This window comes from Orbicella faveolata, unplaced genomic scaffold, assembly GCF_042242905.1.
Source record: "Orbicella faveolata isolate gen_17 unplaced genomic scaffold, um_ofav_v1 contig_14, whole genome shotgun sequence".
Taxonomy (NCBI): domain Eukaryota; kingdom Metazoa; phylum Cnidaria; class Anthozoa; order Scleractinia; family Merulinidae; genus Orbicella; species Orbicella faveolata.
This window is the reverse complement of record NW_028301541.1, coordinates 15,720,959-15,748,483: the sequence shown is the minus strand read 5'-3', so window position 1 is coordinate 15,748,483 and position 27,525 is coordinate 15,720,959. Positions and strand designations below refer to the sequence as shown.

Genomic DNA, 27,525 nt, shown 5'->3' with positions numbered 1-27,525 from the left:
TATGGGACAATTTTGCTACTTTTAGAAGAAATTGCACCACCCTGACGACATATATTCGCGCGGATCCACGCACGTGTCGTGAGTTCTCGCGCGCATTGAAACTTTTGAGATAGTATATATTGAATCTCAATTGAAATAAATATTTTTAATCCAAAAGGATCAGTTGCAGCGTGGCACAGTTAACAGTTGAAAAGTTGTAAATAGTAATAACTCAGTGCCAAATTAAAAAAGATGTTTATAGCAGACGTCTCGGGCCTAGCTCTTCCTCAGCGCTAAGTTTTGAATGGGACACGTCATTGAATCTCGTTTGGCTTACATGAAGTCAAAAGCGCGATAAACCCCGCGAAAATGTTCATTCAAAAATCTGACAAAGCAACACATCAAAATTTTTCTTGGATCGCGACGAGTTAATAGTTTCTCGGGCAAACAAACAATTTCAAACTGCTCGGTTAACCTAAATATAAAGCTGACAACAAACGAAAATTGCATTCGGTAAAAGCCTCTCTCAAAAATTGGTTATGCTTAAATTTGGATCAGTTTTTCGAAGACTTGAAAACAAACTGCACATGGTGGAAGCTTTTGGTGGTTGAGCTCTCTATCCTTCACGGCCTCTTCAGCAAAAGGAAAGAACAATATGAAACCAGACATTTCTTAAAAGCGAGAGTGGAGAAGAAAACGAACAAACAAGCTTTGAGCTGTTTGAGATGCTCTTTTTCAATAGCAGGTTTGTGGGTTACGTTTTCCTTTCCACTTCGTTTTAAATTTGAAGAGCTGCGCGTCTAAGACTAATCTTGAACACATGAATGGCTTTTGAACATGATCTCTGTCACTTTCGTTACTTGGTAAAATAAGCCTAAATGAAAAGAAGACTGAGCTCCAAAGAAATTGTCAGAAATGTAAGCTTATATTTGTGCACGATACAGTCTTTCCTTCGAGCTGCTGTGTCTTCAAGAGTTCAATTCAAGATCGAACGACGAACGTCGATCAGAACTAAAACCCGGGAACTGAAATAATTGATCAAAGGCTATCGGTATTTGATAAGACTTCCTTTATTGAAGCTCAAAAAAACTATTACCTTTAACGTTTTAAGAACAATAGGATTTCGTATGTAAGACTTCACAAATAGAGATTTGTTAAAGCTTTCGTGTTTTGTTTGCCGAAAGCATTTAAATGGCTTTCCATGCCAGAAAAGTTTTACAGTGAAAGCTTGTGCTGAATTTTATTGTCGTCAAATCGCTAGAAAATTCTCTCTAAAATTCCCACTATGCATTATTAACCTTAAAAGTTTGATACAGACCAGTTTGTTGTGTTTTTTGGTCCGTCTCCGAGTGCCGAGTGCCTTTGTTCAACCAGCTGATTCAACTCCTGCTCGCTTAAAGGTCAAATGCAACGAAATTAGGCCTAGCTTGATTATAAGTTAAAATAAAAGGTACTAATCCAAATAATCATAATCCCAAATTTTACCTCATTTAGTCAAAAAGCCGCCGAGATATTAGACCTTGACTACTTTTTCTTCGCTTTACAAACGGAAAGGCTCGTGGAAACGTCGGACAATTGTCGGAACTGAATTTTGTGACGTCATAACTGGTGAGTTCCCCGTTCAGAACAACAAAGTATTAAGGCAAATATGAGTGTTTGTGCAGCTTTAATAGTAGCATTCATTCAAAAATCTGTGGTATGAGCCTGGTTTCATTCCTTTAAAGGATGAGAAGCGATGTGGGGAACTGTTTCATCTAGTTTCATCTCGTCTTCACGCTACCAGCAAACATTTCAGCAGAAACTTCTTGAAGCGGTATCTTTCGTAATCGCTAAGCAGGGTCTCGAGTTCCAGCCCAAAAACCTTCGGAGCTGTACCATATGCCGTAAAGCCAAGCATTGACGACGAAAATCCTAGAAACAAACGCTCTACCAATACGGAATGCAATTGTTCGGCAGCGGCAGCCATATTGTAAAAAGCAGAAAGCGAGGTAAAGCCCGGGGCAAAGTCGCTGTATATAAAATTATTGCAAGGTTTTATTACATCAAGTTTAACTTTTTAGATTCACAATCTCATTTTCTAAACTTAGTCTAGTTGAAATAAACAAGAGAAAATAGAAAAAGTGTCATTTTTGTCATTTAACACCATTTCCCGCCATTGCGATTTGTAAATAAGCTTAATTAAGACTTCATTCTTTAAAAACGTCTAAATAAATCATCTCGAATTACCAATTTTCTGCAAAAACATTGTTATTAGTTGAACAAAATGTAAACATACTTTTTACAGGGAGGAAGGAAGAGGGATGGGGGTACTAGCCTGGAAAGTGGAGTCAGACTCCTGAAGGAGAGTAACGCTAGTGTGACTCAAGCTTTGACTGATAACTGAAAGATGCCATCCTAAAGCAGACATACAAATTAAACCCATAAATGGTACCCAGTGCTTTAATCAAGGATTTCATAACTGACAGGCCTAAACCAAGAACATAGTACGACTGTATTCTCTTACTTCTCACTTGCAACCCTTAGTGATACTTTGTTGAGTGAAGAAGACAAGGCATTTCACCCGGAATACCCTTAGTCAAGGCCGTAGCTACTGTAAGGCAAACCGAGCCACTTGCCTCAGCATTTTTTTTCGTTTCTGTTGTTTCTTTTTTGAAGGCGAAGGTAAACACTGCTAAATATCTAGGAAGAGAATTTTAATTTACTGTAGACATTGCCTCAGTCATATTTTTTTTCTGGCTATTTTCCTGTAAGTAATGCTTTAATGTTGTTGTGTAAATTTTCATTGTTCATCAGCATGCTGATAAATAAACTTTTTGCTGGAAAGAAGGATTGAATGCAACAATCACAAGCCCCCCTGCATGATATAATTGGTACTTCTTGATGAAGACTAGTAGTGAGCAGTTGATATGTTGTGATCTATATCTCTAGTGACCTCATCATGAGACAAATGATATTACCACAATTCTCATATTTTTACAATGCAAAAAGAGACAACAATTATAAACAGGGCTTTCACATGGGATTTCCTCCACTGGCAGTTTGCAATAAATTTATCAAGGTCATTAACCTCTTTAGATCCTAAAGGAGCTAGTTAGCTCTCTTTGAGCATGTGTAGTTGAAACCGAAGAAGTTACTTATCTGTCTGAATTTGTATGCTCTTGTATGAAACATGTCGAGGTGGGTGTGCCTTAACCCTTCAGGTGCGATGGGTTAATTCATATCTGTTCTGTCAGAATATTTTTTGTTTTGAACATCTCTCATGTTTCTAATTGAGGCCAGAGTGCTTACTTGGAAACCAAAACCAGGATCATTACATTCTGTACATGTACTGTGTGTCATTTAATTTATAAATAATAAAGTTCCATTGATGTTTAGCTGATGTGGTGTGAATAGCCATAGGAAACTACATGTATAATGCTTCAGTGAGCAAGTAAGTTAGTAATTTATCAAAATACACGGACACATTTTAAGAGTCACTGACTGGAAATATCGAGAATGGCTGGCCAAGTTCAAAAAATCGAAATCCTGAAACTTTGCTTGAAGCACGCTTTTAGGGAGCTACTTTCGAAAATATTATTCCAATTTTCTTAGAATTTTACGTCTTCGAGAAATCCGCAAAAAACGAAAATACAGCTTTTTGCCTCATTGAATATGCAAAAAATATCTGGAAAATTGACAAAGTTCTCGGTATTCGCATTGAAACAGTTTACAAAACTAGGGAGCAGCAATCTGGGTGCCTGGGAAATTTTTTTCAGATCTGTTCCCAGGTAAAAGTTTGGGAAGTCTGGTACCAGTGGAAGGTGTTGCAGGTCTGGTACTGAGGGAAGTTGTTTCAGGTCTGATGCTCGGGGAAGTTGTTGCTGGTCTGATGCCAGGGGAAGTTGCTGCAGGTGTGGTGCCGAGGAAGGTTCTGTAGGTCTGACAACTGTGGAAGGTCTTGCAAGTCTGGTACCAGGGGAAGTTGCTGTAGGTCTGGCACCAGGCGAACTTCCAGAGGAAGGCATTGCAGGTCTGGTGGTGGGAAGCACCCTTACCACCCACTCTAGGAGTTCAGTGGGTGGACCTCGTGTAGATGGCAGACGATGAACACTTCTGATGGCGAGATTTTGTCTTGCTCGCTAGTTAAGCCCACGCATGTAGGGTTCATCAAGGCTTTGTTTTACATTTTTTCAGCAAGTCCGCTCCCATGGCAACTTTTTCACAAGAAAGCCAGAATGTCGCAATTCGCCGTTCTCATCTTCTAACCAGTCAGACTCATCTGAACTTGTGCACTCCATGCTGCCAACTGCCTTCTCGATTTCCTTCTTCTTTTCCACAGACCATGGCATGGCTTTCAAAGAGGAAAGTCTCCTCTGGATTTTCTGGACAGAAAATGAAAATATCATAGCTTTTAGATAAAAAATATGGCAGGATTACCATAAAATACTGGTTCAGCATTGAAAGATTTTTCTTGTCTCATCATTTCCCACACATCCAATTTACAATTTTGGAGTGGATTATAATAATAACAATTACTGTTAACTGTCTCTCACCCAGAAACAAGATTACTGCATTTACAGCAAAAAATACTACCCCCCAGTTTAGCAGATTGTGACAGTTAAGATCTAGGGGTTGCACCCTGATGTAGGAAAGCAATTCCAGTGGAGACAATATTGGCTTTTCCTGTTCTTGTTGTCTTTCATTAAAAAAAGGAGAGTTACGTTCTATACAAACGTGACTGTTCTGAATTAAGTGGCAGTGCCGCTAAAAGCGGTCCACTCGACTTCGGGACCAAAAATAATTTTCCTTCATTTTTTATCAGTGAAAAGGGCTTGACACATTTATATAAAAAAGCAATTTATTATTTTCCAATTCCGTATTTTTGCTTTGCCACGAGCCAAAATTGAATTTTGGCCGAACTGAGGTTGCCGACCGTGATCAGAAAGGTAAAATTCACCGATTTTGTGAAGCGTGCTACGTCGCCTAAAATGCAGCTCACGGAATTTCGTTTTCATACGAATTTTAAGGTACATTCATTACTTTGACTGACGAAATATGGAAACTTTTCGAAAAATTCTAAGCTTACCAGCGAGGCTGGAAGACACCCTACTCCGAGGCCTTTGATCACCTACTTAAATTTAGCCAAATTTGTCGGGGAAAATCTCAAAAGTTGGGTCTAAATGAAGCCTAAAAACCACATCACAGTAAATTTCATACCTTAATCAACCATTCTATAAGTTCAAACCGGTGGGTATCTCCTTCGATTGCACGCGAGAACAGATTAAAATCTGCCACAGCCAGTGTGTTTACATAGCTATCGCTCGTGTCAAAGTTCATTTGCATAACCCCAGCACCCGGTGAAAATACATCTTCTTCCGTTCAGGTTCGTTTGTTGACCTTCTGAGTAGTGCCAAATAGCTTCCTTTAATACTTGTGCACACTCTAGATCCAGTTTTGAGGTGAAGGTTGCGTTAAAGTTGATCAATTCTCAAGACTTGCGAGACTCCAAAAGTAAATAACGGCGCCGGTCTGCAGAAATTAACCGTAGCCGTCGTCCTGACCCTTCAATAAATTCTGCCGCAGAGGTAGCACTAGGAGAAGAAGAAAATCGTAAGTTTTCATTTACCGTTTAATGGCAACTGAATCCTGTACTACTGCCAAGACTACTGGAAGCTTGAGGGCTATATGCCCCCTACTCAACTTTTATGCAAGTTGAGTGGGGGTGTGCGGCCCACTTCCCAAAACCCTTACCCTCTTTATGACCAAAATCTGCGTTTTTTGCTACCCTAGTTATGACCTGACCAAAAATTCGATAGCCTATTTATGACCGTTGCGGCTGACACAGTTGCCCTAAACATACGTTATGAAGGACTTTTGTTGAAGGTCTTATTGATAATGATGAAAAAGTAGCTTCTGCTAAGAAACATGCCCAACTCAAGACTAGAGTGCTAAAACCATACCGAATTTATAACCAATGGCCAAAATCGATACCCTATTTATGAAAAACCCTTCCGTTTGGGGCCTCACATACAGATACCTATATAGCCCATATAAGGGAGTACCCCCCTCCCGGGTAATTGGTCACGTTACAACTTGTGTGGCATTTTGACGAAGCTGGTGCAGCTTTCGTTGTGTAAACGGTCCGATAAACCGATACCGAAGTTTATTTTATGCGCTGTGCAAGATACTGAAAGACAAGCAACTAGCATAAAACAGACGTAAAGCCCATCATTCATCGCAAAACATAGTTCTATTCAAGCGTGTCGTGTTCATTCAGGTTCATTTCCCAGCGATGCAACCGGCAAGTGTTCGTTGTTGTTGATTTTCAAATTCGGGCATATAGCCCTCAAGCTTCCCGTAGTATTGGCAGTAGTACAGGATTCAGTTGCCATTAAACGGTAAATGAAAACTTACGATTTTCTTCTTCTCCTAGTGCTACCTCTGCGGCAGAATTTATTGAAGGGTCAGGACGACGGCTACGGTTAATTTCTGCAGACCGGCGCCGTTATTTACTTTTGGAGTCTCGCAAGTCTTGAGAATTGATCAACTTTAACGCAACCTTCACCTCAAAACTGGATCTAGAGTGTGCACAAGTATTAAAGGAAGCTATTTGGCACTACTCAGAAGGTCAACAAACGAACCTGAACGGAAGAAGATGTATTTTCACCGGGTGCTGGGGTTATGCAAATGAACTTTGACACGAGCGATAGCTATGTAAACACACTGGCTGTGGCAGATTTTAATCTGTTCTCGCGTGCAATCGAAGGAGATACCCACCGGTTTGAACTTATAGAACGGTTGATTAAGGTATGAAATTTACTGTGATGTGGTTTTTAGGCTTCATTTAGACCCAACTTTTGAGATTTTCCCCGACAAATTTGGCTAAATTTAAGTAGGTGATCAAAGGCCTCGGAGTAAGGTGTCTTCCAGCCTCGCTGGTAAGCTTAGAATTTTTCGAAAAGTTTCCATATTTCGTCAGTCAAAGTAATGAATGTACCTTAAAATTCGTATGAAAACGAAATTCCGTGAGCTGCATTTTAGGCGACGTAGCACGCTTCACAAAATCGGTGAATTTTACCTTTCTGATTACGGTCGGCAACCTCAGTTCGGCCAAAATTCAATTTTGGCTCGTGGCAAAGCAAAAATACGGAATTGGAAAATAATAAATTGCTTTTTTATATAAATGTGTCAAACCCTTTTCACTGATAAAAAATGAAGGAAAATTATTTTTGGTCCCGAAGTCGAGTGGACCGCTTTTAGCGGCACTGCCACTTAATTTTAGTACATGTCAAATACATGTATGTGCCATACAGTAGTTAAAGTCAATGTAACCGGTGCATTTGTTGTGGTTCAGTTTTATCCTTGGTTTTAACTTTATTATCCTTTGTTTCAAACTCATTAAAGTATGTCACCATACCCAAAAACAAAGGAGAATAAAATTTGAACCACGGATAAAATTGAACCACAACATAGCCATACAGTGTATAACAATTATAATAAATATATCTTATTAGACATTTTAATGTGTAGTATTGCAGCATATTTTTATGAGTCAAGCAGTATTTTGGTGAGTCAGAACGGTGAGTCAAAATACAAATGACGAGTAAATATTTACAGAAATACTACACACGAAAACGTCTAATAGGAGAACTATTATCCAACATTATCTGTTCCCAAAATTTTGCCAATGTTTTACTTCTTTCACGTGGTTCGCGGGAAGGGGGCCAGGGGGAAGAGAATGAGAAGAGTACAGATATGTTGTGTGATATTTGTACTCGTTTCACGAGTTATTTGTACTCTACAAAGTAAATTTGTATAACAATAGATGTTATTCATCATAATGGAAAAAAGTTACATCTCTCCTCCTCCCTTGTCTCCTACAGAGGATGCCATGTCTCTCTAACTTTCCAGTTTTAGCTCTACTTGAAGAATCGTGCAAACTCTTAAAATAGGTTGCAGTAGCACCTTCCATCAAGCAAATAATAATAATGTTGTTATAACACCACTGAATTAGTCATTTAATAATGGTAACACATTTACTTTTTTTTATTAATAATACTGTAACATATACTATAGACCTCTATAATAAAGCTTGCAGGGCTTATATAATTCAAGAATGGTTGACAGGGGGGTGGGGTCTTAAATACTTGTATAGAGAAAGAGAGATAAGAGATGAAAACAGAGGGCTTAAAAGAGAGATGATTATTTATTAGCCTGAACAAATAAACAAAGTTAGAGGAGAGGAAGCCAAAAAATAAAGTACAATTTAGTTCTTTGAAACATAATATGGACTTCTACATTTAGAACTGAAGAACCAAATGGTAAATGTAATTTGACCACTGAACACTCACATTTTGTCATTAATCATGACTATGTTGTTTATTTCAAAGTACATGTATGACCTTATGTTGTGTACCGGTCAAATTGATTCAAATTAAAAATGGATACATTTGGATCAATAAATTGTATTATCACTGTTTCTCATTTCAACAGTCAAGGGACAGCCTGATGAGATGCCTGTGTGTAGTTGTTTTCCTGCAATCTACTACATGCATGTATACAATTCTTGATTTTCCTCTGATGTGAATCTGTGGAAAAAGAAACATTTCAATAAAAGGAGATAATTATACACTCTAATACATCTCATTAACAAGTGTAAGGGATGTACTGGGATAATCTCTGCCAGAAGTCTGTACAGCAAAGAATGAGGGCCAATACAATGTCTCCCCAGCAAGCGAGGCTAGTAAGAGACAAAAAAAAAATTCATTCCAATAGATACAGTTTACAAACCGTCTAAGGTATGAGAGGGCTTCTCATTTGAAACAGCTTTATTTTCAACTTTTGTCAGGTATTACTGCACGAAAATCATGCACAGGATCATTTGGGACAGTATCTTCTCAGTCTGATATTTAGAAATATAGACTATTGCACTTGCAATGGAGCAATCGGATTGGTTGATTTTAGTTACTGGCCCTTAAACTTCCTGTGTTTAAAGTGATAAGAAAATGTTAATCTTCCGCATTTTACGATGCGTTTACTGAAACCGGGGCCACCCAGACAATGAAAACCAATCAGATGGCAGAACTGAAACAATAGATTCCAACTAAACGTTTAAGCTGGCAATTTATTGATCAGCGACACCGTAGTTGTCACATCACAACGAACAAGTTGAGATTTGATCGTTTTGTACTGGACATTGGATTGGCTGGATTTGAATTAAACAGGACATTTGATTAGCTGGATTTGAAAATGTTGGAATCTATTGTTTCATTTCTGCCGTCTGATTGGTTTTCAATGCCTGGGTGGCCCCAGTTTCAGTAAATGCCCTGTAAGCCCACTAAAAACTTGTTATAGAAATAACTTGTCAGTTTAACGTAAGCACAAGCTCAAACTTCTTCCAAACAAATTTTTAGTTAAATGCGGCAAAGTTTTAATGTAGGTTTCTGTACGCGTACAACCAAATTATTCCTCATTTTTATACATCTACTAAAAATATGAGTCCTGAATTTAACACCTACAGCGGTTTGATAGTTACAATGTAAATCAGAGGGTGGATTGCAGTGGTTCTGGTTCAACAAAATTAATGTAACAAGTCTTCTTGTTTTACTCCCTAAAAAAAAGGGGGAAAAAAAAAAGAACAAAACATGCCACATCACACGTTACAAAAAGAAAGACCATGACTACCTTTCATCCAAAATGAAGTCAGGCTTGAATGTTTCATTTTCTTTCAGGACTTTATACATCTTTCTAAAGTCTTTCTGTAAATAAAAATATTGAAATCAGTAATTATTTAACTGCTGATTATTAAAAAAAAAGGAGAGGTTAATTTGTACAGAAAGATTGGGAAAAAAAGCGAAAGCCAGCACTGCTGCGACAAAGACAAACTTTATGTTTCACTTTACAAAATGCTCTACTTCGAGCTAAAAATTAACTATTATTACCAACACCACTCTTCTGTTAAAAAATATGTCTGAGAATAATTTACTTAGGGCTGTCTTACAAGTAAAACCTTAGCCGTCCCGTCTGTGCCTTATCCCCGCGAAAAGAAAAAAAAAATCCCGGAAATTTTAAATCGGCGCCATTTGGACGCTGGTTCTGTGGCCGATTCCCTAGCGCGCGGAAATGCACGCGCTTGCTTGGTCACTTCGCGGCCGTTCTCTCAGATCGGTACCTCAAAGTAAACGATCAAGAATAGTTTTCTTTATTAACTTCGCCTACCCGACATAAATATAGTATCAAAAGAGGTTGAGATAACAGAATTTCTGGAATAATACCTGATTATAAAAGAGCAACCGGGGTAGCAAAAGATCTGATGAAACAGAAAGCAATAAAGGCTATCTTTAGAACGCGGAACGGGGAATCGGGGAATGGGAATGGGAATGGGAATGGGAATGGGAATGGGAATGGGAATGGGAATGGGAATGGGGATGGGGAACGGGAATGGGAATGGGAATGGGAATGGGAATGGGGATGGGGAACGGGGAACGGGGAATCTTTAAAATGGGGAATCTTTAAAAGCGGGAATCTTTAAAATGGGGAATCTTTAAAAGCGGGAATCTTTAAAATGGGGAATCTTTAAAAGCGGGAATCTTTAAAACGTGGAATCTTTAAAAGCGGGAATCTTTAAAATGGGGAATCTTTAAAAGCGGGGATCTTTAAAATGAGGAATCTTTAAAAGCGGGAATCTTTAAAAGTGGGAATCTTTAAAAGCGGGAATCTTTAAAATCGGGAATCTTTAAAAGCGAGAATCTTTAAAATGGAGAATTTGTAAAAACGGGAATCTTTAAAATGGCGAATCTTTAAAATGGCGAATCTTTAAAATGGCGAATCTTTAAAATGAGGAATCTTTAAAATGGGGAATCTTTAAAAGCGGGGAATCTTTTTTATAAGCGGGAATCTTTAAAGGCGGGTGATTTCTTGTCAACCACTGTTTCGACTTTCCCTCGTTCCTGGTTTTTAAGATGAAAACGGCTCCAACGACCCTTCCCCTATCACATCTTGTTCGCCGAGATCATTCCGCTTTCCTTCAAAGCGACCGATTCTTTCTTCTTTAAAGTGAATGCAATGGGCACTTTGAAATTGTCTTTGCATCACTGCATGGCGTAGAAAGAGGTATCATGAAGCAAACAAGGACGGATTACACGCGAAATTCGCCGCCACATCGTTCGGGCATCGAGAATCGCATTACTTTATTGCTGATTTTCAGTGTCACGCCGTTCAAAATAAATCAAAATCAAAATCAAAACAGTTCAAATAATAAAGTCCAGAATCTTGAAGAGAACGAAGGTAAATATGGGAAGACTTTCGCCAAGATTCAGGTCACAGTAATGTTTCTTACGCATGATATGCGGAGAAATTTTTTACCCAAATTTATAGAGATTTTGATGGAGACGCCATCCTGGCGCCCATCGGGATGGCGGCCGGAAAACAACGGAAACATCTGTCATTGAGTTTTGGTACAAAAGTGTGAATTTATCTCTCCAGGAACTCAAAAACATTTTAAAAATTATAGTTTTTCTAATACATGAACTGTTCAGATAGCCAAATTCCCCGAAATAAGTCACTCTTTCAACCAACATGACAGCTTTCTTGCCCGTCATGTAAACGCCGCGTCACGCGGCCAAGACCAAGAACCCACTTGGAGCGAAAATTTGTACGAATATTAGTTTTCAGCTGCTCTTATACATCATGAAAGTAAAATCTGAGGAGAATCAATAGTTTTGTAGTTTGAATTTTAGCGACGTCATGTGAAACCAGATTTGGGGGACTGTTGATTTATCGATTAAATAACCAAAAACGTGTTTTCCGTGCCATGCATTTGTCGTTAAGTCGTAAGTCCTTCCATTAGCACATGATGAGGCTAGGACAAATATCCATCGCTGCGAAACTCAATTTAAAAACGTCACAGTCCGGAGTTAAGATAAATCCAGGCGGTTCGATTCTTTGGTCGGTGGGTCTAGCGGATCTCAAAAAGTGAGAATCGAGATTTGAACCGCTCTACTATCCCGCTAAACCGATGTGCTTTAATAACGTGCAATATAATTACAATGAATAAATTCCACAACTGTCTCTGTGCCTGTTGAGTTGATACATGTGACAGAATAAATAGCTTCCGGTGGGAAACTGAGAGATTCTCGTTCACTTTTCAGTAAAGATTAACGCTATTAAATATTCCCCATTTTAAAGATTCCCGCTTTTAAAGATTCCCCGTTTTAAAGATTCCCGCTTTTAAAGATTCCCCATTTTAAAGATTCCCGCTTTTAAATATTCCCGCTTTTAAAGATTCCCGCTTTTAAAGATTCCCGCTTTTAAAGATTCCCGCTTTTAAAGATTCCCCATTTTAAAGATTCCCCATTCCCCGTTCCCCGTTCCCCGTTCCCCGTTCCCCGTTCTCCTATTTTCATTCTCCGATTCCCCGGTTCCCCGATTCTCCGATTCCCCGATTCCCCGATCCCCCGATTCCCCGATTCCCCGATTCCCCGATTCCCCGATTCCCCGATTCCCCGATTCCTCGTTTTAAAGATAGCCAAGCAATAAACTAAAACCCGTAAACAACCACGTGCACGTGTATAGATGATAGGTCATGATAACACATCAAACATTGTGACGTCTGATGACCTCTCCGATCGCAAACAACGCTGAACAGTTTTGCTTGATCGATAACTACTGTGAATTACAAAATGACAACTATGAAACACTTACAAGGCATTGCGGGGAAACGGCAATCGTTCTCTTTCTTTTCCTGCCAGTGGTTCTTGTCGGCGTATTGGCACTGTTGCTCTCGAATTTTGCCTACAGTTCTTCAAGTACACGTTTCTGTTCGTTGTCCCGTGGTTCTATTGCCTCTCGCAAGCGTGTGTTTTCATCTATAACTCTTTGAAGAAGAAGAACATAATGGTCTTCCCTATTTCAATGCTTTGATCAAGCGAAATCTGCTGCGTCAACTTCACAGTTCCCCAGTTTATAGCTAGAAATGACACACTAAAGGACACGATGACAGGAAATAAACAACGTCGACAAAGCTTTACCGACAAAGTGAGCCGCCACGTTCCCGCCAATAAATTCGCATTTTCCTATTGGCTTATTTTTGCATGAAAGAAACACGATTGGCTCATGATAATCTGGGACCCAGTGTCTTTCCCGGCCGATTAGTCCGGCCGATAGTAAGTCTAACTGTTTTTAAACAGAAACTAACAAGCATATATGCATTGCTTGCGAAAGCAAAGTAGACTCTTGTGCGCGCATTGCAATGAATATCTGTCTAGGACCGCATTCTGGAAGCATCGTCAGCTTTATTATGATGTACACTATGAATGCTGGACGAGAAAAGACGACGCTGAAGAATTCAAACAAGAAATGGAGACAGCATTGCGTAGAGCTAGCCCTGCCGGTTTTACCGCCGAAAACACAAATCTATTCTCTTCTGGTTCTTCTGGCGAGATCATTGCTACAAAAGTATAAGGAAACGAAAACAGAATCTGAATAATAAATAAATTCGTTTGTGTTTAGCGATATTAACATCCCAGTTATGACCATATTTCTCAGAATGAAAATTGTTGCAAACTTTTAACTCTCAAAATAGGGTAAGACTGTTTTGGGGATGTGTTATTCATTGTGCTCTCACAACAATATGCTAAAACTTCTGCATCTTAACGAATTATCTCATTTATGTTTGATTTGGGCTGAAGAAACAACTTTAAGTACCCTTTACACCATGCGTTAATAAACTTAAAGTCGACTCAGAAACTATACACAAGGTTTACACTGATTTTACGCCACTTTCGCGTAAAGCTATCTTTACATACCTTTACGTAGTACGTAAAGTTGACGTAAAGCTTGTAACGTAACTTTACGCAGATTTACGCAACCTTTAAGTCTCCGTAAATCTGGATTTCATGCTGTGAGAACACGGGGTAAACTTAACATAAGAGCTTTACCTTTCTTCTATCTAACAATAGCCAGTTTGAAATTTTTCAAGCATTTTGAAGGATTCTATCGACCGTCGAAGAATTGCCTTTTCAAGCCCCTAGGAAAACGGCAAAAAATGCGTAGTTTTACAGGCTTAAAACGCACCTTGGTATGTCCGATATGGAAACAAAGCAAGTACTGTGCAAACGTATGTCGTTTCTACTATAATAATATGGTAAAAAAATTCTGGGCAATTAAAGTTCACAAAGGTAAAATGCAAAAGTTCGCGACAGTCTCTTCTCAAATTTGCATAATGCAGTATGTTCAAAGAACTCTGTTGTTGGGCACTCTAGTCTGTTTCAGTTCCATTTGTGGGCCATGTTTTGTGGGAAGTCATACAAAAATAGAGTCGATCCATGTCGTTATTACAACATCGTTTCATTATTTCACGCATGGTACATAAAACTATGGATAAAGCCCAAAATATAGGTTCAAAGTCACATAGATTAAACACGCTACATGTATTACGTGACTGGCGTAATGTAATTTATATTTGAGTTATTTTTTTGTAAAAAAAAATACCTCTTAGTCGGCGCGTCTGGTGTATGTTATGGCGGGTCACTGGATGAGTGAGTGAGTGAGAGATGCATGTATGTCATACCAATTAGACTGGATCTACTATGAACAGCCAATCAAATTTCTTGGTGTAAAGTTAAATGGTATGTGAGAAGACTTGATCCCGATACAGTTTAGAATTAATGGCCATATTTATTCTTCAATAAAAGAGGAGGAAGTACTCACATATTGGGCTTACCTCGGTATTTTCTGTGGGTTAGGTTGAGGTTTTTGTGGGCGGGTTTGATAATCGTTTCCAATTGGATAATCAGTCAAAGAAACAAAGTGTTTGGCATATAACTGCGAGCATGCGATGAAGGGTGAGCTTTTCCCATTAGGTAAGGTTTTGAATTAAATGAGTCTTAGCCGCTCTACTACTAGGTTTAAGATGTGAATGAAAAAAAATGTTGATGCGGTTTCTATGATAGGAACAATCGTATCAGTTAGGGGGATGGAATGCACTACTGGGAATGTGAAGAGGTTGTGACCAGGTTCAAATCATTTGCGTGTTGTATTGAAACCTAAATATCGCTGCAGAGTTCGTAATGAGTGTTCCGAGCGTGTCGTTAATTCCAACATCCATTGATAAGTTTCAATGTGAAAAGCGAATAGGCTACGATTAATTTCGTCAACAGAACAAAAAGATTTTATTCTGTGACGATTTTACAATTACAATGCTTCTTGTGTACTACTGGAATGAGAAGATACGTTTTAAATGAAACTAAATCTTTTCTCTTCGATGTTATCAGGGTTTTCGCTTTTTCAAATTAATAGCCAGCAAGATTTGTAGTAGGAGAAAAAGGAAAGTATTTTTGTTCAAGATAACTTTAGTGAGGTACATGAAGTCTTGGGCGTTTTATTGTATTAAAGATAAGGACTTTGGTAATTGAAAAATAAAGAGTGACGTGTATGTTGCCGGTTTGTGGTCTTTAGTCCGGTTTGGAGGGGAGTGTGACAGTTACATACATGCATTGGGTTGTTTTAGAGTACATAATTTTCGGTGTAATGGTGCCTAGTTATGAACGAGATGAGTCTTGAGTTTTGAGGCAGTTCTTGAGTAAGTAGTATGCAAATGGGCGAGATATTTTCATTCTTAGTTACAAAGGTAACTTGACACTTTTGTTTTTCAGAAGGAAGAAATTCAATTAGAGGTCACGAATCGTCGCTTCTAGTTCTTAGGACATGTTTTAGAGGAGACGAGAGCATATTCAATACAGGAAAAAGCTCCTTTTGTCGTTATGAAGGATTAAATATTTTAAAGATTTCATTTTAGAATGAATAAACAGATGCAATAGACGTAAATAGATAAAATGGTTGTGGCAAATCATGTTCTTTTACGGTGGCTCATCACGGTTTCCCGCATTTTTCAGAACTTGATCATCAAAGCTACTCCTCGTTTACAGTTGATGCTACAATAATGGTATCAAACAAATGCCCAATTGTTGATGAACAAGTTAAGGCTTTCTTCGTGATGCAAAAGGCTGCCGTAACAACAGTATAACGGGTTGAAACACCCTTTTTTTTTGTATTTTTTTTAGATTTATGGGCGATTTAATTTGACCCCCTCACCCTCTCCCCCTCCCCCCGATTAATATCGAATTGAGATTAGCATGTTTGAACATGCTAATCATGCAACGTTTTTCCAAATTTGAAAACACTTCTAGGAGGGGGTTCGAAGGCGCTTTTATTTTTCCAAAATCTAGGTTGGTTCTGAGTCCGCTCCCTCATTATCTAGACTTAGTAAAAAGTTAAATCTTGGCATGCTGATTTCAACTCGGTGATACCAAATGGTGACCATCGGACTCGTTTTTCAGTTGCTAGTATTGTCAAGAAAATGATTATAGCCTGTTCGCCAATGATTATATTTATGGGCATTTGTTTGATGCCATTATTGTCAACTTAAAAAGTGTGGTAGGATTAGTCTATTAAAGTAGAGGCGCTAACAAATGCTTGCCAGCCACCTAATAAATTTAGTTGAAACCTGGATACTGCAATCCCGCAATAGGAAGCCTACAAAATCTGCCTGTGCTCGTTTCACCTTAAATAACATTGCATCAGTAACTTAACAGTAGAACAAGGTACAACAGAATGAACCCTGAAACAGAATCTTAATATTCCCTTATTTAATAAAGCTTTAAGAAGATAAGATGTAAAGTCATGTTTAAGAGAGTTTAAAGAGAGATAATACATAATAGTCAATTCAATAAAAAGAGAAATTCTTGTTCCGTTTCTTATTCTTGGGGGAAAGGGACACTACAGGCGTTCCGAAATATTTCATTCTAACTCCAACTGTGTTTCAATTGTAGTTGTACCAGTAGTGACAATTGATGGAGATCCAACACAGTTTAAAGCTATAGGGTACGATATGCAGCTGACCTGCCGGTATGATGCTTCACCACCAGCGTCTGAAGTGCTGTGGAAAATAAATGGAACTGTTATAGCAAGAAATACAAGCGCGGAGATAAATGACTCAAGAATAACTATTCCACACTACAATGAAAGCCAAATTCAGCTGACAGTTATTAACGCTACCTTACAGGATGCTGGAAATTACACCTGTGATGTTACAAATGGTGTTGGCAATTCATCCGATACGATTGTAATTGTCATTGGAGGTGTGTTTTAATGTAAAAAACCAATTATTTAACGTGTTCATGCTTTAATTGCACTCATGTTTGTCTCTGAAGGTATTTATGCTGTGTGTCTATGTCATGCGAAATTAATAAAGCTTTAAAGTCAATCGTTAAAGCGCAATTAATGGAGCGTGACGCTATTTACGTACAGTCACTAGCTTACTGTTGTTAAACGTAACGCAATAGAACTGTTACGCGTTAGAACATTATAGAAGTCTTTCTTGTCTAGTTTAAACAATATTCACAATAGCCTTTCACGTATACATGTTGCAACAACGTCCGGTTTAACTATATCATGCTTTTTGTATGGCTAGTCTTTTAAATAGCCCCATTCTTGTTTCGTTCAAGGCCGCATGGACTCTGTACGTTTCATGGTACACGATTTTATATTGGTTTAAACCTAGACATCAGTCTACCTATAAAAGAGGCTTAGCTTGGACTTAAGCATCATTCGCTCGTTATATCACTACTGTAACTTTTAGTTAGCCCTCGAAATTGTAACTCCCACCCTTCCCTCCCTTTGGAGGTTTATTGTCGTTGTTCATTAATATAAATAATAAACTGGGGTTCACCTCTCGTGCCACGCTATCGGTTAAGTCTTGTAGCGACTTCCCCAAGCTTCGTTTTCGCTAATTTAGTGGCGCTATTTAACGCTCTTTTATGCCTCTTCTTGTCCGATCCAGCACGTGCCGGCGGAGTCGGCTCGTAGTGCTGGGGAGATAAGTAAGGCTCGAGAACTGTCTACACTCTAGCACGATGCTGACCGGAGGTCAGCTCGTAGTGCCGTTTAGAGTTACGCTACTAGGACGCGCAAGCTTTTGGCCTCGCCGACTTGTCCGATCCAGTGCAGAATTAACCGCTGGGGAGATAAGTTTGGCATTTGGTCACGCAATGGAAGTTCGTCTGTCACGCCGATTGCGGAGCGGTGTTCCCCCCTTTACGCCATAGAACGCGTGTTTATTGCTTGTGTTTGTCGGGATAATTAAAGCATTACTCCCTAGGAACTGCAACATTAATGATAGTCTAAACGATATCCTATATCCTCTAACACGGGATTACCATCCATTAGGGTTATCAAGAGCAATTTAGCAATTTGAGATGATTGAGCCTATTCTCTTCAGTTCATGACCAAATCCGCTTTAGTTGTGAAAAAACCGTTCTCTGTAACGACGATGACGACATTGCGCGAAAAAAGTAGACTTTTTTTCTTAAATAATTATCCTAAAGCATGTGCTACTTTATATTTATAGACTCTAGAGGCAGAGATTTTTTGCACTCAATATGGTTACCTTTTTGGAATCTGTCAAAAATATCTTTTGAAAAGATCAGCCGAAAAACATCATCTTTTGTTACGTCTTCACAGAGAAACCTTCGATCACCACTCATCCACAAGGAGATACCTTTAAAGAAGGAGATAACGTGACTTTATCTTGTAACGCTACTGGAAATCCAGTACCAACAATATCATGGACCAGAGATGGATCTCCTGTAGATACAAGTAACAACATTTCCAGGATTAGTATTTCAGATGACAACAAGCAGTTGACAATAACGAATCTTAACAGGACAGACAGCGGAGAATACCAATGTGTGGCAGAAAATAGGGTTGGAAGTGATTCCGCAGATGCTGCTACGTTAGATGTACAGTGTAAGACTAGTATATTTGTGGGCAGTCATGTGATTTTAATATTATAAAATGCTTTTATCGGTACATTAAGCGTCAGCTTTCCAAGAAAGAAAAAAATTTGAATGCATTAACCTTCTAAACAAAACCCTGCTGCAACGAAAAAAAAAAATAATCAGGACTTTATGATTAAAGTTCTCAGACCTGAGTTGATTTTTCAACGTCCATGGCTATAATTAACAATTATTCACCGAAGTGGAGGTAAATATCCATCACTTTCACCGACGCTGAGGTGAATAATTGTTTTAGTATATACCACACAAGCTAAATGATTAGCGGACCAAAACGTTATTTTATGTGTGACAAGCGGTCGGAAATTTTAGAATCTCTCGCGTAAAGCACTATTCACTTGTGTAGTATATACTAACAACTGTAATAGCTTAACGTCAAAATTTATTGCTTAAATATTACAATACAGTTGAACCTCGCTATCTCGAATTCGGATATCTGAATCCCTTCACTATCTCGGACTCAAATCGTATTTCCTTGGCTATGTTTTTTTGATCTTTTTCTATCGCTATCTCGAGCCCCTACTATGCCGAACTATTTTTCGTTTCCCTGGAGCGTTCGAGATAATGGGATTCAACTGTACCTGAGCAAAATACGCGATAATCTTAAACCGCCCGGTTTTTGACCGTGTATTTAAAAGCGTAACACCGCGCCGATGCCAACATCTCCAAGGAAATGTTAAACCTATGGCCAGTTACAGCCGTAGGTTAGAGGCAATAAAATTTATTGCTAGGTGTTCAGACTGAAGTGCTCATAAATTATAATTATTTGCAGTAGATTCTAATTAGTTGTCTCAATGAAAACATTGTAACTCTCGCCACTCACATTCGGTGATTATATTGTCATTTCTTAGATTGATTATTTCTTGCTCTAGATCCATCTGAGATTACTGTTCATCCAGACTCTGAACCAAAACCAGAAGGAGAAAACGTGATCCTATCTTGTGACGCGGTCGGAAATCCACCACCAACAATATCATGGACCAGAGATGGATCTCCTGTAGACACAAGCGGGAGGATCAGTATTTCAGATGACAAGAAACAGTTGACAATAACGAATGTGAACAGGACAGACAGCGGGGAATACCGATGCATGGCGAATAACAGCCTTGGAAATGAGACTTCCAATGTTACTACATTGGATGTACAGTGTAAGTATAGTGTCTATAGTTATCAACATTCTTGGAAATGATATCTCTAATGCTGCTACACTAGATATCAATGCAAGTAATTTATCAAAACCGAACATTGCTGTCTTTTTAGTTTGGAAGTTTAAAAGGCCTCTTGCCGCTTCAGGGTTCGGCACGAAACAGAGAAACAGAAATCAGCCACTTTTGGCATTTATATCTCGGAACATTTCACATTTCATTTAACTCATACCACTTTAGTTTCCAGCAAACACTTACAATGCAACCCCTTCAACCAAGGAAGCAAAGATTCAGTCCAAACTTCAAAATTGACCTATGAAAACACTGAATCATTCATCTAAGCAAGCTGCACACTGCAGAAGCAATAAGTTAGTCATCATCTTTATCGTTTAACACTCAAACGTTGTTGGCAAATTATAAATTAATTTTCTAGAGTGGCCTTGTTATTGGTAGTCGCACTGTAACTTGCTAACTTAAATCCTCTTGAAAAATAAAAACGAGCTTGTATAGTCTTGGATTTTTTAGTTTCGTAATTCCCATTTATTACAATAATTTTCTCGTTTTTTACAGATCCACCTGAGATTACTGTTCATCCAGAAACTAACACAACAATAGAAGGAAATAACGTAACTTTATCTTGTAACGTTGACGGAAATCCAGCACCAACAATATCATGGACCAGCAATGGATCTCATGTAAATACAGATAGCAATCCCAGGATCAGTTTTTTAGCAGACAACAAGCAGTTGACAATAACGAATGTGAGCAGGACAGACAGCGGAGAATACCGATGTGTGGCGAACAACAGCCTTGGAAATGCTACAATCGATGCTGCTACAGTGGATGTACAATGTAAGTATAGTATCTTGTTAAGTAAATCTAAACCGTACACTTGGTCTACTGTCACCTTATACAGAAAGTACATGGTTACGAGACTATTAAGCTTAGTCTGCACAGTAATTGCCGTAAACCCGTAAATTGAAGCTATTTTTTCCCCTCATTAATTCAAATAATCGATGTAAAGTGAAGTGCTTAGCAAATAGTAGTGCAGATCGAATTGAACCCGTTTGATGAACTTAGATGTGTTGCGAAGCATGTCGTCCTATTTCAGTTTTCTTTATAATTGCAACATGCATTGAAGCGATCGGGAATATTTTAAACTCAAAGTCAGTTACTATTCGTCAAATAAAGTCGGTGAAATCTTTCGCCAGGTATCTAAGCTTATTGTGTATATCTGATAATATTTTTTTATTACTTGCATCAGATTCTTTTTTCCGCGTCATGCACATTATTACGTTGTCATTTCTTGGGCGGATTGTTTTATTAATGCAAGTGAATACATGAAAGATCATATATTTGAGCTGCAGAGAAAGATATGAAGACATGATTGATCATCGCAGTTATAAACACAATTTAAGCGGTCGTGAGATTATCTTTCTCTGCATTTCAAATATATGATCTTTCATATATTCACTTGCATTCGTCATCGTCATCTACGGGTATACACTGTATTACGAACTCACAACGTTAACGTCACCAGCTCCCAGTTGGCTTGATAGCTCAGTTGTTAGAGCACTGCACCAGTATCACAGAGGTCATGGGTTCGAATCCCGTTCAGACCTGAATTTTTTTCAGTCTTCAATTTCACAGCTGCTCAAGCTGTGTGCATAACTGTGATGATCAATCATGTTTTCATATCGGATTGTTTTATCGCTACAGATCAACCCAGGATCACTGTTCATCCAAAAGCCGAAACAAAAGCCGGCGGAGAAAACGTGACTTTATCTTGTAGCGCTGATGGAAATCCAGCACCAACAATCTCATGGACCAGAAATGGATCTCCTGTGAACGCAATCGGGAGGATCAGTATTTCAGAAAACAAAAAGCAGTTGACAATAACGAATGTGCACAGGACAGACACCGGAGAATACCGGTGTGCGGCGAGTAACAGTCTCGGAAGTGATACCTCCAATGCTGCTACACTGGATGTAGAGTGTAAGTAACTGATCATACCGAAAACTGCTGTTATTTTAGCTGAAAAAGTCCTTTGTCCTTCTTCCTCCTTTCTTCGTGAAGTCTTGAATTTCTTTTGCAGTTTTTAATTTTCCCGTTCATTACAATAATTGTAGTTCATTTCTACAGATCAACCCAAGATCACTGCTCATCCTCAAAATAGAACTACGATGGGAAGATATAACGTGGCTTTATCTTGTTTCTTGCATTTTGTATCTTTTCTGAACTCGAATTTTCAAAAATTAAGTATACTGACTTGAAATAATGATGTTTTAAACCAAAAAGTAGTTGTCATAAGTTAATCTCTTTTAAATTGTTGTCTCCCCCAGCACATTAGCTCGTTACAAATCTCCTGTTGAGAGCAAGTAAATATTTTCTACATGCGTTAACTCTACATGCCAAATTTCTTACTTACTTGATATATTGATATTCACGTACAGATCAACCAAAGATCACTGTTGACCCGCAAACTGTGATAACGACAGAAGGAGGTAACTTGACTTTATCTTGTAACGCTACTGGTAATCCAGTACCAACAATATCATGGACCAGAGATGGATCTCTTGTAAATACAAGTGGAAGGATCAGGTTTTCAGATGACAAAAAACAGTTGACAATAACGAACGTGCACAGGACAGACAGCGGAGAATACCGATGTTTGGCGGAAAACAGGGTTGGAAGTGACACCTCAAAGTCCGCTACACTGAATGTTCAATGTAAGTTTAATACCTTATTCTAATTTAGCTCAACCAAACAGCTCGAATACTGTCTTCCCCTCCCCCCTCAAACGTACAGTAAAGTGGTTTAATGTATCACTTATTATTTCTGTATGGTTTATAAAACAATTCCCCAAGAAAACTCATTTGAAAGCCTTAAAGTAAAGGATTTTAATTATAAAATTTAACGGCCGTGGATGTGTTCCGTCGGGAACCAAGAAGCCACTGAGTTTTTCAGTCTCCTTTACAACTGTTCCATATTTAACATCGGCGACAAAGTGCACTAGGAGATTTAAAAATTTCGACTGGTCGCCCATCGATAATCGTCAAATCTATTGCGACTATATACTAACCATAAATCATAACTACTTATGATATAAACATTATATTTCGCGCCATGTACATTGTTCTGTTGGGATATATTTTGCGGGTTGTTTTATTATTACAGATCAACCCGAGATCACTGTTCATCCTCGAAGTCTTGCAAAAACAGAAGGAGATAACGTGACGTTATCTTGTAATGCTACTGCAAATCCAGTACCAACAATATCATGGACCAGAAATGGATCTCCTGTAAATACAACCATCAATTCCAGGATCATTTTTCCAGATGACAAAACGAAGTTGACAATAACGGATGTGAACAGGACAGACAGCGGAGAATACCGATGTATGGCGAGCAACGAACTTGGAAATGATACCTCCAGTGTTACCACACTGGATGTACAGTGTGAGTACGGTATCATGTTATCAACATTCTTGGAAATGATATCCTCAATGCTGCTACACTAGTTATTAGTGCAAGTAATTGATCAAAACACTGCTGTCTGGATGTTTGAAAGGCCCCGTGAGACTATTGGGTTTAGCGCGAAACGGAGAAACAGAAATCAGCGGCTTTTGACATTTATGTTTTTGAAAATTTCACAAGAAAAATTTCCTAAAAATGACATTACTGCAGTTTCCAGTTTACAGTGCGACCTTTTCAACCAAGGAAGCAAAGTTCCTGTTCAAATTTAACCAATGAAAACATGGGATGTTAACACTGCATTTCCAACAATCCATTTATCTAAGCAAGCTGCTCATTGCAGAAGCAATGAGTAAGTGGCCATTTTTATCGTTTAACACTTAAACGGTGGGTGTAGATTTGCAAATAATTTTCTAGGATGGCCTTGGTAGTCGCACTGTAACTTGCTAACTTAAATTCATTTTAAAGATAAAAACAGCTCATATAGTCTTGAAATGATTTCAGTTCGTACTTTCGAAATTTCCCTTTATGACAATAATTGTCTTGTTTGTTACAGATCAACCAGAGATCGCTGCGCATCCTCAAAATAAAACTAGAATAGAAGGAGATAACGTGACTCTATCTTGCAACGTTGATGGACAACCAGTGCCAATAATATCATGGAACAGAAATGGATATCCTGTAAATATAAGCGGGAGGGTCAGTATTTCAGATGACAAAAAACAGTTGACAATAACGAATGTGAAAAGAACAGACAACGGAAACTACCGATGTGTGGCGAATAACAGCCTTGGAAATTCTACATCCAATGCTGCTACACTGAATGTCCAATGTAAGTATATATAGTGTCTTGTTTTGAAAAATCGAAACAGAGCAGTTGGCCTGTGCTGCCACCCTACAAAGAGAGAACAAGAACACTGATTATCGGTGTTGTTTTGAAAGAATCTCGAGACTGATTCACAACGATTGCCAAAAACCCGTAAATTGAAGCTATATTTTTCCTTCATTAGTAACTCTAATAACCAATGTAAGGATTGTGCCGATCGCATGTGAGCTTATTACAATTACAATACCCAATATGTGAATTTTAAATTGAAGGTCAGTCACCAATTTACCTGCACACAGTCGTCAAATATCACCGGTGAAAGCTTTTACCACGTATCTAAGTTTACTATAAATATCTGATCAATGATTATTTCTTGCATCAAATTTTTGTCTAAAAGAGCCTACTAAATTGTGGCATGCACATTGTTACGTTGTCATTTCTTAGGCAGATTGTTTTACTGTTACAGATCCACCTGAGATCACTGTTCATCCAGAAGCCGAAACAAAATCAGAAGGAGAGAACGTAACTTTATCTTGCAAAGCTGATGGAAATCCAGAACCGACAATGTCATGGACCAGAAATGGATCTCCTGTAGATCAAAGCGAGAGGATCAGCTTTTCAACAAACAAAAAGCAGTTGACAATAACGCATGTGAATAGGACAGACAGTGGAGAATACCGATGTGTGGCGAGTAACAGCCTAGGAAATGATACCTCCAATGCATCTACAGTGGATATTCAGTGTAAGTAGCTGGTCAAAACTGAAAAACGCTGTCATAATTTAAACCCTTATACTTTGTTGTCTCCCACAGCACATTAGCTTGTTACAAATCTCCTGTTGAAGGCAAGTAAATATTTTCTGTATGCGTTAACTCCACATGTCAAATTTCGTACTTACTTGGGTTATTGATATTCACAAACAGATCAACCAAAGATCACTGTTGACCCACCAGCTGTGACAATGACAGAAGGAGGTAACCTGACCTTATCTTGTAACGCTACTGGTAATCCAGTACCAACAATATCATGGACTAGAGATGGATGTCCTGTAAATACAAGTGGAAGGATCAATTTTTCAGAAAACAAAAAGGAGTTGACAATGACGGATTTGAGCAGGACAGAGAGCGGAGAATACCGATGTGTGGCGACAAACAGCCTTGGAAATGATACATCCAATGCTGCTACACTAAATGTCCAATGTAAGTTAATACCTTATTCTAGTTTAGCTCAGCCAAACAGTTCGAATGCTGTCGCCCCGCCCAAAACGTACAGTGAAGTGGTTTAATGTATCAATTATTATTTTTTGTATGGTCTATAAAACAATTCCCCCAAAAACACGCAGTTGGAAGGCTTAAGAATGGCTGACTGTTAGGATTGAGAAACGCCGGTCAACGACCCATTTGGCAGTTCGCTCATATTTTGCCCAAAGATACCCTTAGGTGACCTTATTCTAAAAATCATATCATAAGGTTTCAGCGAATTTTTATTTTTCAGAAATTCGCGAAAATTTGAAAGCGCGGTCAAAGTGCGGTTTTTCGTGTAATAAAATGACCGAAATAAGGTGCGAGGACGAAGCGCTGCTTAAGTCTTAAAATAAATTCAATTGACTTCAAACTTCACACAAATCTGGAACAACCACTCTAATTTATTCCTCGTTTTAAACTAATCTCCGATATGTTGATATAGTGGTTTTCCAAACCATTTTAAAAACACCTATGAAGCGTGTGGAAAATAAGAGCAAAATATAAGTCATGTTTAACAGCATAAAAATGCATCTGGTACCTCACTTTCCCATTATTTTACTTTACAGCCTTAAAATATCATTATTAAACATATACCATGCCAAGTCTCATGCTCGAACTCGCAGTATTTCCCTTTGAGAAAAACGAAAATCTATGTCAATGTGTTGTGGGCAAATAACACAATAATTATACACGAACATATGACAAATCAATTTCAATGGCGAAAGTAAAAGGCTGTCATTAATTAAAATCCCGTCAATTCACTGCTATCAGTAGAAAAATAATGTCCACTACATAAAATTCTGTTTTTAGACGTTTTCGATCGAAACATTGCGCTTTAACTTTGCTTAATTTCCTGTCCGCTGTCATGTCTAGTTTGTCATCGTGTGTATTTCGTTTATGTAAACAACACTGTAAATGGTTGTCATAACAAACGCAAAGAGATTTTCTGGAACCTCGATGTTTTCGATTCTCCAAAACGCTTTAAGTTCGTTAAGACACAATAATGGGTCAACTTGGAATGCTGTTTAGCATTAAGGACGTTAAAGGACTGTAAATTGATCGAGTTGAAATATCTTGAAGCAAATCAAAATCGCGCCCTTACGCTAATTGCTAAACAGCCAATCTCAAGTTCAAGAAGTCGAGAGGCTAATCCGGCGATGTATTACCGGTACAACAACAAAATCAAACCGAGGTCATCAAAAGTGTAAGTTTAAAAGTGTAGTGGCAAGGTCGAAATAAATTTCGCCTATATAAATTGGAAACAAGAAGTGAAACGGTCTGACCCGAAACAAATAAACAAAATATTAATACGACTAATTTAATCCGAAAATGTTCCAGAAAACATACCTAAAAGTTGTCGATTCCCCTTAATACCACTCCACATTGCCTTAAAGAGGCCAAGCTTTCTGCTGTAAGAATCAGGGGCCTCATGAATCTGTTTTTATTATATAGGCAACCATGCTGCGTGGCTGATATTCGAGACTCAGTAAAAGTTGTCACACAACCCAACGAGCAGCCCAGTCACGCTTTCACTGCTCTCGCGCAAATGTTCAACATTTGGCAATTACAAGTTTAAAGTAGTGACAGTAGATTGAAATGCGCTTTTTAAAGCTCTCCTATCCAGGAGCAATTATTTCTTGTTCTTGAATGGCTCTTAGTTGTAGCTACAGTCGGGGAGGGGCGGGGGAGGGGGGGGGGGGGAGGGGTGTACTCCCGGAAATTTCGGATATCTGTATGCCGTGGAAAATTAAGTGGTCTGCAGCTCTTAAAGGTAGCACTGAAACACCAGATGATTCTCGAAGTATCACAGGGATCACTAAGCTAGATAATTTTGAGTTTAGCTCCGCTGAGTCAATTACTTGTTGGCGCGCATATTGCACTGACCGTGGACAGGTGGAAAAGCATTTAAACCGGAAAAGCCTGTTGCACATTATAATTTAGCGTTGTCCAACACGCAATCGGTCTGGTTGTAATGCTAATCGTATTTTCTTTCAACACATACTCACATACTGGGGTGGTGACATACTA

General features: G+C 38.6%; 1 protein-coding gene and 2 pseudogenes across 2 annotated transcripts in view; 2 read left to right on the top strand and 1 right to left on the bottom strand.

Annotated features, from left to right (window-relative positions):
* LOC110046797 (uncharacterized) overlaps positions 1-27,525 on the top strand; it is a 233,244-nt gene that overhangs the window by 32,176 nt on the left and 173,543 nt on the right. Inside the window, exons 3-12 of the mRNA XM_089287542.1 lie at positions 16,788-17,096; positions 18,478-18,762; positions 19,682-19,957; positions 20,525-20,806; positions 21,674-21,949; positions 22,408-22,683; positions 23,132-23,413; positions 23,985-24,260; positions 24,721-24,996; positions 25,177-25,452. Coding sequence (XP_089143668.1) covers positions 16,788-17,096; positions 18,478-18,762; positions 19,682-19,957; positions 20,525-20,806; positions 21,674-21,949; positions 22,408-22,683; positions 23,132-23,413; positions 23,985-24,260; positions 24,721-24,996; positions 25,177-25,452 — 2,814 coding nt within the window. The remainder of the gene's footprint in view (positions 1-16,787; positions 17,097-18,477; positions 18,763-19,681; positions 19,958-20,524; positions 20,807-21,673; positions 21,950-22,407; positions 22,684-23,131; positions 23,414-23,984; positions 24,261-24,720; positions 24,997-25,176; positions 25,453-27,525) is intronic.
* The window catches only part of LOC110046813 (usherin-like), a 260,713-nt pseudogene that overhangs the window by 189,471 nt on the left and 43,717 nt on the right, over positions 1-27,525 (top strand). The gene's annotated exons all lie outside the window — the stretch shown is intronic.
* On the bottom strand, positions 1,690-13,403 carry LOC149114194 (uncharacterized; annotated as a pseudogene).